Source organism: Cynara cardunculus, assembly GCF_001531365.2.
Source record: "Cynara cardunculus var. scolymus isolate 2C chromosome LG 4, CcrdV1, whole genome shotgun sequence".
Classification (NCBI taxonomy): domain Eukaryota; kingdom Viridiplantae; phylum Streptophyta; class Magnoliopsida; order Asterales; family Asteraceae; genus Cynara; species Cynara cardunculus.
Genome location: NC_037531.1, coordinates 17,881,466 through 17,898,241, shown reverse-complemented (window position 1 = coordinate 17,898,241; position 16,776 = coordinate 17,881,466). Strand labels below are relative to the sequence as shown.

At 34.8% G+C, this 16,776-nt stretch overlaps 1 protein-coding gene across 1 annotated transcript; it reads right to left on the bottom strand.

Annotated features, from left to right (window-relative positions):
• Positions 1–975: 975 nt before the first annotated feature.
• On the bottom strand, positions 976–5,846 carry LOC112510962 (calnexin homolog). Its single transcript, XM_025116315.1, has 6 exons — positions 5,597–5,846; positions 5,427–5,496; positions 2,565–3,694; positions 1,824–1,895; positions 1,618–1,743; positions 976–1,080 (listed from the first exon to the last, which is right to left on the bottom strand). The coding sequence occupies exons 1-6, from the start codon at positions 5,699–5,701 to the stop codon at positions 976–978; spliced, it is 1,608 nt and encodes a 535-aa protein (XP_024972083.1). The 5' UTR covers positions 5,702–5,846.
• Between the last annotated feature and the right edge of the window lie 10,930 nt (positions 5,847–16,776).

The following is a 16,776-nucleotide window of genomic DNA, read 5'->3' as shown; positions in this document are numbered from 1 at the left end:
ATGTCTTAAGCATTTACGTAAACTCGATTTCTAGATTAAAAGAAAAAAATATGCAAATTCGTGTAAGGATCCACATTTCTGTAAAAAAATTTCAAATATGACAATAGGCTTTATACAAATGCACAAGACATATACATATACATGATGGGAAGAATGATATAATCCGGTCTGTGGTGTTGGACTAATGATACGCCTAATTTCTACAAAAAGAAGGCAAATAAGCACTCTTTCAGTGAGTGTGAGCTCCCAACGTGAATACAAAGAAAAAAGAAGAAGAGAGACAATAGATAGAAGGTTTTCTTGATTGATCGATAATACCTCATACCTCAATTACATGACTTATAACAAGTAGAAACAAGAATAAACAACCCTAACAGAAATCGATTATTGGGAATAAAGCAAACAACAGAGAGTTGTTTCACATAATCACACCATATAATCATTCATCAATTGAGGACGTTTAAGGTTACGGATACATCTTGGGTTGGAGGCGGATTGGACGGGCCTTTTCTCTTTTGGATTCAATTATGCACTTGCTTGGTTTTTAGTCTGATTAGGGTCCAACATCACATACCAGATCATATCAGATTCTGATTGAAATAAAAAAAAATTGGTTCTGAAAATAACTAAAAAGTGAAATTGATGAATGAGATTAGATATTTGGATGGATTTCCCTTTGATATTTAGTTTTAACAAAACTTTGGGCAGCTCAATACTTGTTAATTATATATAAAGGAAAGAGGTTTTGAAATTATTACTCAAAATTTGGTGTTGTACATGGTTGAAAGAAGGAATAAAGAATCTGAATTTAGGTAAGACAAATCGGTCCTTTACAACCTACTAATTATAACCAGAATAAATTAATTGAATAATAAATAATAAATAAATAATAAATAATAATATAGGGGCCAACACTGGCAGCTGCCTGCCTACATTAAAAATATAAATCTAATATCATCAAAATTGGAATCAGGATCAGTTGTCACGCCTTGCATTTCTCTTACGAGGAGCATTTGCATCCTCTTTGCTCATCCTGCTCTCTCCTTCATCCTTCTCCGTCACTGCCACCTTCACCTTTCCCTGTTTTTACATCCACAACTCCTTTAGCTTTTCACACTAATCCCAAACACTTTCATTCATACTAAAACTGATTTAAGCATCCAAATTCTTTCTTTAAACTTCTCACCTTAACTTTTATTTTCATACGATCCTTCGTGTTTGTATGTATTTATGTATGTATGTATGTATGTATGTATGTATGTATATATGTATGTGTATATATATATATATATGTATATATATCCATGAACATTGTTAACAATTATGAATCCCAATAAGTGAACATATCCATGAACATTGTTAACAATTATGAATCCCAATAAATGAACATATCCATGAACATTTGTTAACGTCTGCCACGTTAGTCCATAATTTCCATGTTCATGAGCACTTATTTCACATAATTTCCATGTTCATGAGCACTTATTTCACATAATTTCCATGTTCATGAGCACTTATTTCACATAATTTCCATGTTCATGAGCTCTTATTTCACATAATTTCCATGTTCATAAGCACTTATATATATAAAAAGAAATGGGAAAATTAAAGGCTCACTTTGGTTTGAACTGCTTTGTTGCCACCAAATAACATCCTCAATAAGATGCTAAAGATGATGACAACAATTGAAACGACGACGCTAACTGTAATCTTTGGTTGTTCCTCAGCCTTCTCCACAAGTTCCTGTAATCACCACACCACACCACTTGCCTTAATCTCAAATACCACCAATCAAACGCATAAATTAATTAATTAAAGCCTACCAAAAGTTTTGTCCTGTGTGCACCCAAGAATGGTAGTTCTGCAATCTTGTACAGACCATCAAACACAGCTTTCTGCAACACAACCCATATAATTCATAATGTTAGATTACTTTTTAAAAAAACTTTTAAGGAGACAAATGAGGTTCTAACATATTTAGGAGAAATAATGCTTATTAGCTGATCTGAGAGTGAGATCTAACAGAAACCATCACATATTGTCTCAGAGTGTCAAGACCTAAGATTTTTGCTGACCATATGCATCTTTAAAGTGGATCAAAGACACGCAAAGTCACCCCACGTCTGAATTCCCCCATTTCAAAAGATTTTTTTTGAAGTTTTTTTGTTTGACATTTATGGGGTTTTCCATTTTTTGGTTGATTTCTACAGACTTTTTCCGTTTTTCTGTTGATTGTCCCTTGTATTTTATAACATCCAAGAGGACTCCTTAAAGTTAGCGTATACACCTTTCATAACCACAAAAGAATTCTATTTGTGAAAATTGGTTGAGGGGACTTCATAGGCCCGCCGCTGTTGAGAGTGGCAAATGGGTGAGAGAGCTAGACGAGTATAGATTGTCTCAGACTGTCGAGTTTCTAGAGTGTAGATCTTGGTTTTGCTATCATGCGAAAATACGTAAAATCCTATTAAATTATAGACTTTTAGAGAGAGATTCCATTGTATATTAAGAAGGAAAAAAGAGTCCAAAGTATAACTGAAGTAGAAAAGATTATAAATGCGTACCTGAATCCCTTTGAGACCCTCAAAACTAGCTGCTGCTTTTTCCTCTGCTTTTTGTTTCTCTTCCTCCACAGAAAACTTGGGTTTCCATGTCGAGTCCCTGATCGATTTTGCGCTCTTCTCGTCGTTCGCGATCAAAATGTTGTCGAACAAGATACCGTCTTGCATTGTCCAGATCTCAATACCAACAGCAGCAATTGGCTCAAAGTCGGGCTTATCGAGTTCGAAATAATTCGGGTTGGGAATTTCACGAGGTTTCCAGATACCCATATAATTCGGATTGTCGATAAGAGGAGCATGCCATTTACCCTTATAATCCGGGTTCCTCTTCATTGGCCTCCTCCATTCTCCACAACCCGGTGCAGATTCACATTTCGGGTTCTCAATCTTCGGAACCTCCCACTCACCGTCCTCCTCATCGTCCCAATCTTCAGGCTTCAATGCCTCGGGATCGTCGATTTCCTCCGGCTCGTTTTCTAGCCATCCTTCCGGCATTGTAGCTTCCTCGTCTAGAATTTCCATCGGTGCATTCTCATCCCAATCATCCGGTTTAGTTGCATCCGGGTCTGGAATCTTTGATCTCTCATCCCAATTTTCGGGTTTCTCATCATCTGGATCAGGGATCATCTTTGCAGGGATTAGTGATGGCTCGAAATCGTCAGATGACATGAAATTGGCCTTGTTTTTCTCTTTTCCATCAACTAAGATCCGCAACTCATTATTTGGCTTCAGGATCGCGGTGTATACGTGGGTCAATCGGTCTGAAGGGACTGAAGGAGGAGATTTGAGATGGTGTTCAACATATTCTCCAGTCTTGGGGTTCTTGTGCTTCAAGATGAAATGGACTTTATTTGTGGCACCACATTTGTCAGGACCAAACATTATAGAGTAAGGAGATTCGTTGTCAAATCTTTTGGCTGTCCAACCGGCGTTTTGTGGACGGAGATATTTCAGATATGCGCCACCACATTCGAGACCATTCTGAAGCCGAACTTCGAATTGGAGGACGGTTGTACCGTCCTTGAGCTCCACGGGTTTGTCAAGCTCCTTCACAATAGCATACTTTCTAGCCTTCTCACTCACAAGAAGCCCATGATCATCATGTCCCTCGCTCTTCGAGTGTTGCCATACACCTACAAGATATGAAAAATGCAATGTACACATGTAAACCCACCAAACCAAACAAACCCAACATATCCCACAGCATATCCCACATGGTGGTAAGGATTAGTAGCTAACATGTTACTCATACTTTAACTTTGTTTAGAGTGTTAACAATTTGAGCGAGATCGAGCTTAATTCTAGTTGATCTCGAGCACATTACATGACGCGTTTAACTTAACGAGTTGAGCTCTATATACCAATGTTTAACTCGGCTTGTTTGAAAGCTTAATTAAATTTTCCGAGGCACTCGATCATACAATTTTACGAGACAAACATGTTAATATGAACAATCAAATTTGGAGAAAAACCACTCGATCTCTCTCCTATTTTCTCAGTTTTTAGAAAAAAAGTTAATCTCTAAGATACTTATATAGAGCTAATAGCAAAAAGGTACTATAATGCTAGCAAACAAATAGGAACACAAGTGGTTACGATATTTAGCAAAACTAGTACTAAATAGTTCATATAACCCGATATAAAAGCATACAAAATATATAATGAAATAAGATGACCCCTCTTGAGTCTTCACATACACAGGAACGGTGTTGCTGTAGCAGCTATACACCCCTATATATTTCATCATTAGGTTAAATCATGCATTAAAAATGTAAAAAATAAATCTTGATATTGATATTAATGTGTGTTTAGAGGAAATTAGTAGGTACAAATGCATTTAACAATATAGAGGGATGCATTCATTATACCCATGATCAGAGAAAATACACATTCAAAAAGCAGACAGCCAAATTGCACCCTCAGCTACCCAGCCAGTGATTGATTTTATCAGGAGTGTTTGAATTGAAAGCAACATTATTTTAAACTACAAAATGTAAAATAAAAATGAAGGTATGCAAGTGAATACTTAGATGCAGGCTCCCCATGATTCATTGCAATTTGGTATAGGTCCCCAAATTTTTACAAGATTTGAGAAATGGTGCATTCACAATGTGGATTACATCTACATGAGTTATCTTGACATCAAACTCAATTATTATGCGCCCTAGCCAAGTCAATAAACTAAGACAGATGTTTGGGAATGTCTGAAAATTTAGTGAACATAAACACGTGACGTGTAATGACGCCAACACAAAGTGCAGCAAAGCCATGCATATATACCAAAGTCTGATTGCACAATTGCACAAATACACTAGAGGTCCAAGGATCCTCCATATTAGAAGGAATATACCACAATCAATAAGCACATACGTCTAACTTATTGCAACATCATTCCAATTATAAAGGCAAATCATCGTTCCAAAACAATGATAATAAAAAAAATCCTACAATATTGGCTCGTAAATCAATGGTGAAAGTTGTGTATCAGTTTGGATTTGTTAATTTGAGCTGTATAGAAGCCCTAGCTATTAACAAGGCCTTGTGCAATTAAGTTAAACTGAAATTATCACCTCCTCCTAATAGATACTGTTTTCATGCATCGAACCAGTGTGTAGTGTGTCAAAACGGGTTCCGTTAAACCTTTCTACAGTTCAAACCAGTAATTTCACGCCAACACCATTCTCATTCACACATTGCTTCGTCATTCAGTACGATTTGATCGTCATTTCCACATCATGCATACACCGTTCCTTTTCGTATTCAACTAAAAGTTGTTTTTTATCCAATACCAGTATCGTATATCATGAACAAATAGAAACAAAATGAAATCGTATAGAATATATTCCCAACGTAACCAAATCTTACCTGAATAGTGTTCATTCTCGGAGACGATCCAACTCCCTACAAACGATTCATTGAATGATTCATAAAATATCTACAAAAAAACAAAGAAAAACCGTCACCAATTATGAAACTGTAGATCCAGTCCACAACACCTACTAAAAACACACATATGTTGATTTTATCTCACTTACAGTACTGTCAGAAGAAGCGTATATCTCTGAAACGAAACAATCTATGATCAAAAGCGAAGCGAACAACAACGAACAACGCATCCGTATGTGCTTGCTTTCTTCCATAATCTAGAAAGATGAAATTCTACCGATCGAAGATCTGATTCCGATTATCCGATTTGATCTGAAAACAAGCCAGATCTGAATTTTCTGATCGTTAATTGTGTTTGATCAACTGGTGAAACGTCTGGAGCGAAAGACTGTCCCCTTCTTCAGGTTTATAGTTTGTTGAGGTCGTTATATATGTATTGTATATATATATAGATCTTGTGGGAGTAGTTACGTCGACTTGGTTCAACCAATAATATCGCAAGACACGTGAAGTGCACCAATAGCAATACGACACGTATAAAAAACAAATTTTCAATCATAATTTCATAACATAAAAAAACTACACATAAAAATTACTATGTCATAATTAAAATATTTCTATGATATATATATATATATATATATATATATATATAACAAATCAGTGATAAGGGTTGTGTTGATTAGTTTGAGCTTGAACTCCAAAGATCAAAAGTGTTCGAAGCACGGACGGACCTAGTATATTATTCCTCCGTCGAAGGGTAAAAGAATTTAGGTTCGTGAAAGATTCAACCGTATTAATTTGTTGTGTGTCACCGTATGTATTTTGAAACTACAATGAGAACAAGTTTTATTTGGTAGAGTTGGTTTGCAAGACTTTTATTCCACTCCGGATCCAAGTTCGAATCATGTTAGTTTTATTTTCTTAGTCAAATGATGTCATCGTTTGAAAAAATTTCCCTATATTTTTTTTCCTTATAGCCAAATGGTGCCACTGTTTGAAAAAAAAAATCTGAGTTCGTCCTTGGTTTGAAGGTCACAATTTCAAATCCAAGGAGGAATAAAAATCTCCTTGTGCCCATAAAGGTTCAAATGCAGTGACTCCGGACTAGTGACAAAGTAAGTGGACGCATTGAGATTAATTGAGTCGCATAGCAGGTTGGACATCCAGATTAATAAAAAAAAAGGAATAAATAAAGACAAATTAGAACTACGTTGTAGTCCCATATTGGCTAAACTTGAAACTTGAGGGTTTGACATATTTTCACATGGTATCAGAGTTAAGGCTTATTGCTCTAGGGGAGCAACACTCTCGCTACCCCCCTCTAGACAGTCTTGTCAATCTGTATCCATCTAGCCTCTGTTAGAAGGGGTATGTTGGAGTTCTATATCTATTAGACTTTGACCATTTAAAAATTGCTCGAGAACACAATATTTTTATTACAGTTATATCCTAAAATATATCTTTTTTTGAAGTATATAATATTTATATACGACAAATAGAACAAATAAACTCGCACACCCTCCTCACTTTGTGAGGTTCGAACCCCTGACCTCTTAGGAGACCAAAGATTTACATACCGCCAAGTCAAATCATTAAACATGTTACTTGAAAGTAAGTTTTTAAAATACAAATTATGTCTTTTTATGTAATTTTCCCAATACATAAATATTAAACACATAACCATAAAAATAAATGGGAAATTTAACGTATTTATAACAGTCGTAGATGAAAATTGATTAGTAAAGAACCGTTTGTTTTTTCTGCTTAGTAAAACATTTATAGATTAAGTCGTCTGTATAAATTAAGATAAATAACTCTTTATTTTGTATACCAGCTGAAAAACTATTGCGTTATCTTATTTATATCGTTTAATGTTTAAAAATTAAGTTACCATTTAAAAGTCATGGTAACTCGATACGAACTCAATGTGCATTCAGTAAATAATTATATTTACAGTATACACTATACATTATCTGTAGCAGTATTAATTGTTGTTAAATCAAATTATCATTGTTAGAAACATTTACTAATCACCAAAGGACTTTTGACCTAGCGGTATGTGAGTTTTTGTCCTCTTAGAAGGTCAAGGGCTCAAAACCTCATCAAATGTGAGGAGGTGTGTGAGTTTATTTGTTCTATTTGTTGTATATAAATACAATATACTTCCAAAAAACATTTACTAATCTTTGAATTCCCAAATTGTCGCAAAATTTTCGACCAACATGTACTCTTTTTTCGTCTACGATGAACTCATAAATTCCAAATTATAATAATTTACAGAAATTTTAAACAAAAAAACCCATTTTCAGTATTTTCGATACCATATATATCTTTCAGTATCCAAATGAATCATTAGATCAAGAAAACGGATTTAGGTTCTTCAAGAATTCATGGCCGAAAAACCACATCTAGAGAAAAAGGAATCAAGGGCCGTGGAGGAGGGAAGAAGGGCCGCAACAATAGAGCAGGACCCAGAGGATCATTGGCCAAATGCTACTGCCGTATATAAATATATACTTAAAAAACAGATTAATATGGTACATTAAACGTTACAGCATCTTCAATAGATTCTTTAAAATGGAGAATCTGTTGAAGTAAAAAATACCCAACATCTCCATTTTGGAGAATCTTTTGAAGATGCTCTTACATTTTAATTTATCAAAAGTAAGGGACGCCTGCACATGACTAATGAGTTACATCTGTATTGTTGTTATAGAGTTTGGTAACAACTGAAACTTACTTTTAAGTAACATCTCCATTGTGGGTGCATCAGGGTTGTCGAGCAACAGTGTTGATAGAATTAAAAGCCAACATTTTCTGAACGCCCGACCCCCAAAGGCAACGAATGCTTCTAGCTCAATAGTTTATATAGCCAGAAGTTAGATATTGCCTTTGAGGGAGAGAGTTCAGAAAACGTTCAATTTCAAATATATCCATTTTGCAGTTACAAGTCCACAGCCCGAGAGAAAAAGAAAGAAAGGGAAGGGACCAAATAATCAAAACGGTTTATATACTACAGCCAGTACACGTATGATCTATTCGTCATCGATAAACTCAAGGAATTATACTCGGATTTTTGTTCCTACTAAAGATACGGCAATATCTACGGGCAACCCAATCGTATTGTGTGTTGTCCAAGCAACAAATATCACGAGTAATTTGGTTTTCTTGTTTTTTAAGCCCGAATAATCATATTTAACAGTTTCGATGGTTTTGAATTGATTTGTTGTCCCTTCAAGTGAATTTGTATTTCAGGACAAAAAGATAAAGACAACAGGGGTTTTGTGAATTTGTTCCTATGCGTGATTTTCAAACAAAGCTGAAGATTGAGATTTGTTCGTACTACGTTTGGAAGACTGGCCGAATACTGAAGATGCCACACAAAATGCTTGAAGAAAGAATCGAAATTAGGAATATACGAAAACCAACGGGTTTTTGTGGGGTTTCGCTTTATTTCGTTCCACACAAGGCAAATATGAGATGCTATAAATCGGGGGCGATGGAGATTGAATGATTTTGTAACCCCGTTTTGGATTTGGGATGGATACAAAAGTTGGATATCATAAAAATCGTACAAGCATACGAGTATAGTTGTAATTCTTAATGTTGTTTTTAGGTTGGAAGTCTTTCGTTTCATAACGTTAAGTGAGTTTTTTTTTTAATTAGTAACACGATATTTTAAAACCCGGAGGCGGAGGCGGAGGCGGGGGCGGGGGCGAGGCGGGGGGCGAGTTTTAGCTTACAAACAATAATATCCCATAGATTCAATGACGGATCTACAAGTATGTGGGGTGGCATAAATTTCCAAAAAATTCATGTTTTTCAATATTATATATTTTATCTTTTTATAAATGTAATATTTTTTTACCCTAAAATAAATTCAAGTTTCGATCTCTATTACCAAAATTTCACTCGTTACTGTGTAGGATTATGCGAGATGTTCACAAATTGACCCGAATCAAGTAATTTGTCTCATAATATTCTTTACAAAGAACTATGAAATTTAATTTGTAAAAATAACCCATTTAACAAAAGCAGCATTGGGTTTCGATCCTAGGGTTGGGTTTCGGTGAGAAGAGAAATTATGTGAGAAGCTTAAGAAAAGATCCTCACCCTTAGATCATATAGTGAGAAGCGTAAGAAGAGATCTTCACCCTTAGATCAATCCTACTTGAATGTCAACACTAATAAGATGCACGAGATCAATTCCATTCTAAAGCGAAATTCATGGGTGGATATGAGATTAGAAGTAATCAAAGGTTCAGATATCTTCTTACACTTCTCATTGTAACTTCTCTTCTCACATAATCCTTCACACTCGATCTTGTTTAAAAAGAATTCAATACAAGTCGTATTCTGTATAGAAAAGAGGTGGGCCAAATGCACCCTTATATATTCCTAAATGCACTTTTATCTATTAATTTTATCCTGATACATATCAACATGACAACATCAACATTTGCCTTTTACATTCTCAAAATATGCTTTGACCTGATTCTGATATAAAAGAGAAGCATATAGGCATGGGAATGGGCGGGGACCTCAATTCCTATCCCTGTTCCTGATCCCTATCTCTGCTCCCATTTTTGTCCCCATCTCTACCGAGTAATATGATCAAATCCCCATCTCCAATGGGGCAACGAGAATTTTTTTTTCCGATCTATGTAAGCTATTTTAAATCAAATATGTGAGACACCATACATGTTTAAATTACATATATTTTCAATAAACCTATAATCGAAAGGAATTTAATTTAATACAAAAATCACATAGTGATATAATGATTAATAACCTAAAATAAAAGATATTCAATTTAATTCAAAAAAAAAATTTAACATCACATGTACTAAAACATATCGAGTAATTGTATTTTGACTTGACATCCAAAATATTACATACTAACATCCAAAAAAAATGACAATGTTAGATTTCAAACCTAGTTAAGAAATAWGAAATTATATYGATTTACTTGAAAATAATATATATTTAATTTGTTAATTAATATATATAATGAGAACAGGGAGGGGCTGAGAGTGCGATATCCGTCCCTAGCCCCATCCCTGATTTGGGACAAACAGGGATCCCCCATCCCCGTCCTTGTCCATGGTTTAGCGGTGAATCCTCATCCCGGACTGGGCCGGGTTCCCAACAGATCGAAGCCCCTTCCCATGCTTAGATGCATATAGCATCACCATATAAAAGGACATCGTGAAAATCCCGTTGCAACCGTAACCATTTGTCAGCGGCATGACTTAGGATTTCGGAAGGCTGAAGATGGTGTGATAATGGTGATGGCATCGTGGCTAATACGTCAAAACCATATAGAAGTGAGGGCAAGGATGGAAACGGGGCAGGTATTGGGTGGGTAATGCTTTCTCTGTCCCCAACCCCCGTTTAAGCCCCCCACGTCGACTAATCCCTGACAGGTTTAGGGGGAAGAAATACCCAACGGGTTCAAGGAACCTGTTGGATACCATCAGTAAAAACGATCTATTTTAAAATTAAAATTATAATGAATCGTTATTATATCAATTACAATATTGAAAATCAAAATGCATTTGTCTGTTTAATAATAAATGTATACATACATACATACATTTATATATACACATATATTTATTACACACTATATATATTAATTAAAATAAAAAATTTAATCAAAGATCGGATTAGGGACGGATAATGCGATCCCCGATCCTGATTCGGGTATGAAAATAGATCCTCGTCTCCGCCCCATTTCCCATCAAACCGGAGAATCCTCGCCCCCTTAAAGTCAGGTACTCACATGTGCCCGCCCCAACCGTAAAATTTGCATCTCTAAGTGAGGGTGGCAGTTTGATTGCAATAAACCAGCATGAGAACGACGGCGGTGGTTACCAGACAAAACAGCTGTTGAAAGATGTTCCCTTGAAGCCGTTAAAAACGTGATTGTGATTTGATTTGTTCAAATGTTTGAAACTTGTTTTCGATTTCTAAATAAATTATCGAGTTTTTAGATTCTTGTTATATTGTTATTAATTAATATAACCGTTAGAGTCTTACATCGGCTAGATTTTGATCATTATTTTTTTAAAGTAATCTAATTGGGTTCTACATATTCTCATAATAATAAATACTGGGAAAACGAACCACTTGGGTTATGGTGTACTGGTTAATCCATAGGAGAAAGTATTGGAAAAGCTCATCTGCCCTCGGTTCGAGTTCGGGCGCTATCAAAGCCCTTGTGGCCAACGAGGTTCACCTACGTTGACTCCAAGCCATTCATGGTTACCCGAATATTAGTCGATGCATGTAAGCCGTTCCGGAGCCCCACGATTACGAAAAAACTAACAAACAGAAAAACGAATAATGATAATCCATAAAGAGTAAAATCAAACATAAAAATGCTGAGATTTTTGTATGGTTCGATATAAAAAATAAGGATAAATTGCATGAAAATGTAATGTATTTTAACTTGATTCATATTTTCGGTAACGTACTTTCAAAACTTCTATTTTGCTACCTAAGATGTAAAGTTTTAAACATTTAAGTACTCGGGTAACTGGTTGATGTGGCGAGTGATGTGGTATCGTACTCAATATTATTTGCTGATGTGGTTCGTGACATGGCTTTTTTTAATCGAAAATTAGTCTCTTTTTCAATCTAAAATTAGTCTTCAACCGGTTACACGAATACTTAAATGTTTAAAATTTTACACTTTAGGTACCAAAATAGATGTTTTAAAAATACGTTACCCAAAATAGGAATCAAGTTAAAGTACRTTACTTTTTCATGCAGTTTACACAAAAACGAAATGAAAATTACACTTAGATTTAATTGCAAGTCCTAATCGTATACGGTCATGGTATTTTAGTGAGCTCGTTCTATTTTCAAATAACTTTTTTTTAATAAAAAAGGGTTTACTCAAAAATACGTCAACAAAAGCTATTTTTTTTAAGTAACTTCAGATAATTTGACGAAAAGTACACTGCCAACAGACGTATTTTGATAATGTCGAACTCCAAGCGCATACATGTTATCTTAAACGAACGTCGTATGTCTGAATGAAGCACAACTGGATCAAACTAGTAGAGGTCACCAACTCGAGAGACGTAATACGATAAAGCACCATGGATTGAATATCTGAAATTCAAACCCATGAAAACTGATAAAAAAATATAGCTGTTTATATGTAATACAGCTAAAATAGTTCATCATCCTTATGTTTCATATACAAGAATCCACGAGATCTAGCAACAACCACGACCAATAGAGGAAAATTTCAACGGTCCTCTAGTGCTCCAATATTTCAGTGCTACAATGATACGTAACACTGGAATATTGGAAGCCCTTGAGGACAGTTGGATATCTCCCGATTGCAACCTCATGAATGTTATAAATACTTCAAGCTGTTTGTGACRCTTRTATATATAGTCGTGATCATCCTTTSTTTACCTTAATCGACTAGCACCGTCACAAAGTAAAGTACCTCGTGCCTTCTCTAGCCATTAGGGGGCACAAGAAATCAAGAAACAAATCCACCTTGGAATTGAAGATTGGTGACGATTCCAGAATACTTGGAAATTGACACCCTAACGGTGTGCGTTATTATGTTCTATGTGTTCATGCACATGTAACGTGGTATGCATGCATATTGTACGTATATCACAACTGTTAAGAAAAAAAGCGATCTGAAATAAGGTTAGAATTTGACTTATTTGATTGTTTGATACTAGGAATCTGGAATTGACCCATTTGCCGTCTTGTCTCGAGCATCTTTCTTGTACCGAACCCATGCTTTGGCTACAAAAAGCGAACCAATTTGATCAAACCTAAGAGAATTATTTCGCATGTATCTTGTTTATCGGTTAGGTTCATGATGGTGTTCACGAGGCCCACAAAAGAGACCAAACCCCTTTTTCTTTGAACGTGAAGGAGGTATTCGACTGTCCTCTCGGGTCCAACACTCCAGTACTTGATATTCATGTACTGGAGTATTGGAAGCCCTTGAGGACGATTGAATATCTCTTTAAATCTATAYGTGTGTTTTCTTACTACACRCACTAATGAATAAAAACACAAGACRTTTGGCAGGTTTATATAGAAGTTGAGTGAATGTTATCGAGAATAATAAAAGTTAGCACCACTTACTGATAATTCCTCGTTAATGCGTGAGAATTATTTATGCAAATGTCCGAAAAGGGCGTACCAAAAATACACGAGATTCGGGACAACCGATTCTTGTGCTCAAGAGGCAATAAAACGTCTTCGGAGTCTCATCAATCATCATATCTACAAACCTACGAAAACCCGAGCAACATCCCGTGCACCCATTAAAATGGTTCTCTGCGATATTGGAAAATACAAGAAACATCAACCAAACTGAAAAAGTCATCTGAAATTAACCAAAAAAATGTCTCTCGAAATCAACCAAAATAAAAGCGAAACAGTTCATTGAAGTTAACTAAAAAAAACTTCAGAAATCCCTCTAAATAAACCAAAAAAAAAAMYTTAAAAAAWTYCYYKMRWWMMMMAGCTAAAATGCTTTAGACGACTTTACRGGTCTTTAATCCACCTTAAAGGTGCACCYGCTAAWTTTTTTTGGGTCCACCGCTACATATCCGATTCCATAACTTGATTACAACTCGATATATTGATCACTATCTTTCCGTATTTGGAAAGTGGACTCGATTATCGAACCTGATTCTTTTCGATTTTCCGTTATTCTTAAAAAGATTTGATCGAAAAAATGAACATTAATCATAGTATTTTGGTGGAAAGTGATCATTTTGGTTGACTTTTGAAGGTTGGATTCTTCTATTATGGATTCTTGCTCCCCTTTATTCGCTACAACATGTGAACGATATAAACTATAAAGAAATGGGGGATTTGCCAATAATTTTTGATTTTATTTAAACCGACCCGTAAACTAAAATCTTGTACGTAAACTCAACCCAGATTTCGATCTCCAAAAGTCTTGGGGGTTTGGTCGGTTCGTCCAAGAAAGATGAGATCTCTGCTCCATAGACAAAATCGTCTAGAAAGGGTGGACAATTARGAAGAGCAGCGGGTGYTGTARCGAAACTGATTGCAAAAGAAGGGAAATTCATACGAAGATTAGCACGGTTAATGATATCAACTAAAGGGAAGAAAACCAAAGCGTATGTAAATTTTGGTATCAAATAATTTCGATTGTCGTCCTTATGGTTTAGAAATTGTGATTTTTGTCTGTATGGTTTGCAATTTATTTCTATTTYCATCCCTRRACTAATTCCTASTTTTTGTCCAGGACTCATGGTTTTAAAACAYGTATCATAGAAGAGGTATCTAGTCCCTTGTAAGTAAACCTTAGTTCTCTCTCTCACTGATGTGAGATCTTACAATCCATCCCCTTTGGGACCCCCGTGTCCTCGCTGACACAACAGTCTAGAACCTGACTCTAATACCATCCGTAACATCCCATAAAAACAGTACCAGATATTGTTCATTTTATTCACACATGAACTCACGGTTTTAAAATGCATCTAATAAAAGAGGTATCAATTCCCTTATAAGACAATCTTAGTTCTACATTCAAATCGATATGGGATCTTACAAGTTTCCCGTTTTGAAAGTAAATATTTATTTTYCCATTTTACCCTTAAATATAAAACGGAGAAAATTTATCCCTCTATTATTAAAGGCAGAATTGTACTTTAGCTATTTAAAAAATGTAACAGTTACATATTTAYAAAATTATATATTATTTTTAYAGTAGACATTTATTTTTGAACAATTTCCAGTTATAGATAGGCCCAAATCACATATACAAAAAACCTTGATTGGGCCTAGTGGGCTTAATATGGGCCTAAACAAACCTCAATTTTATTTGTTAAATCATTTAACCAATATATAAATATTTTGTGTGTGTGTGTGTGTGTGTGTTTTATTTAATCATTCAACAATGTTAATTGCTTATTCTAAGGGGTTGTTTATCAAATACTAACCCCGTAAGCGCTTATCGGTAAAAATTTAACACTATCACTTATTTATCGGGTAAAATTTTAGTCCATCAAAACGATATCGTATGCAACAATTCACCTGGTAACGCTTACCGTGGTAAGAGTCATCGTCCTCACTTACCGGGTAAGACTCTTGGTCTTTGTCTCGCTCTTACCGAGTAAGATTCTTGGTACTTACCATATTCATCCAGTAAGGTAATGAGACTTGGTATTCACTTACCCGAGTAAACGTTTGGTAAACGACCCCTAAGTTTGAACTCGATTCGGTAGTTCGACAAGTATTCTTTTAAGGTTCAAATGCATGAAGAATCAATCTACTTTTATAAATATCTTTATTATAGTATTATACTTTGATTTTCTCTTGTTAAAATAATGTACTTTTAAATTATTTTTTATAAGTGCATTGTACTTTGAAAATCTACTCATTATAGCAATAAGTAACTTGTTACACCTTAAACCATTAACCAGGGGTGTATAGAAAGTCATCTGATTCAGTTTAAAAGGGACGATGCAATTAGAATCGACCAACTATAATTAGATATCTAATTGTGATTGGATCTGATCGGATCCAAAATTTCAAAATTCAAATCGGATCGGTTGGTTCTTGGATGACAGTCCAACATCCAATATAAACGAATCGATCCAATCCAATCCAATCCAATGATCATCCAATTCCCCATCCAATTAATAACTATATATAATCATTAACATTTTACGATATTGTTTTTTAGTTTATATTTTTATATATTATTTTTTTAATAACTCAAGAAAATATATGAATAACTGGTTAAAATTGTGGATTAATTGGTTGAATATTGGATCAAAAGATTGGAYAAATCCAACACGATCCAAATGATAACCAATATTAAAATCCAATGGATGGAACCGATCAAATCCAATCATTCATTGGATTTAGATTGGATCAGACCGAATGACAAAATCCAAAATGATTGGATCTCAACCGATGAACACCCCTACGATTAACCTCTTACTTTTTTTTCTTACTTGCTTTGCTTAAATTAAATTATGTGGATAACACATCGTTTTGATGACATTGCCTAAATAAAAAAATCTCTTCCAGATTATTTTTCTCACTTTTTGTTTCGACGAATTAGAAAAAAACATTTCAAACTTTTTAATATATTCTTATTGAATTGTATGCAAATTAAATATTTTACAGTAAAATATTTCTTAGATAGATATGATATATTATTTTTGAATAAAAACTTTTGTTTGTAAAAAAAGGTAACATTTCTTCTTTTATTTTGTTCATAAAAATAGAAGTATATTTTAACTCTTTTTTTTAACTAACTTGGATATCTAACACGTTATGCGAGCCGACTAAT

Coding starts and splice junctions, on each gene's coding strand:
- LOC112510962 (XM_025116315.1), bottom strand. CDS start 5,701: ATGGAAGAAAGCAAGCACATACGGATGCGTTGTTCGTTGTTGTTCGCT. Junction 3,695..5,426: donor CGAGAATGAACACTATTCAG/GTAAGATTTGGT, acceptor CATATCTTGTAG/GTGTATGGCAACACTCGAAG. Junction 1,896..2,564: donor AGGGTCTCAAAGGGATTCAG/GTACGCATTTAT, acceptor GTTGTGTTGCAG/AAAGCTGTGTTTGATGGTCT.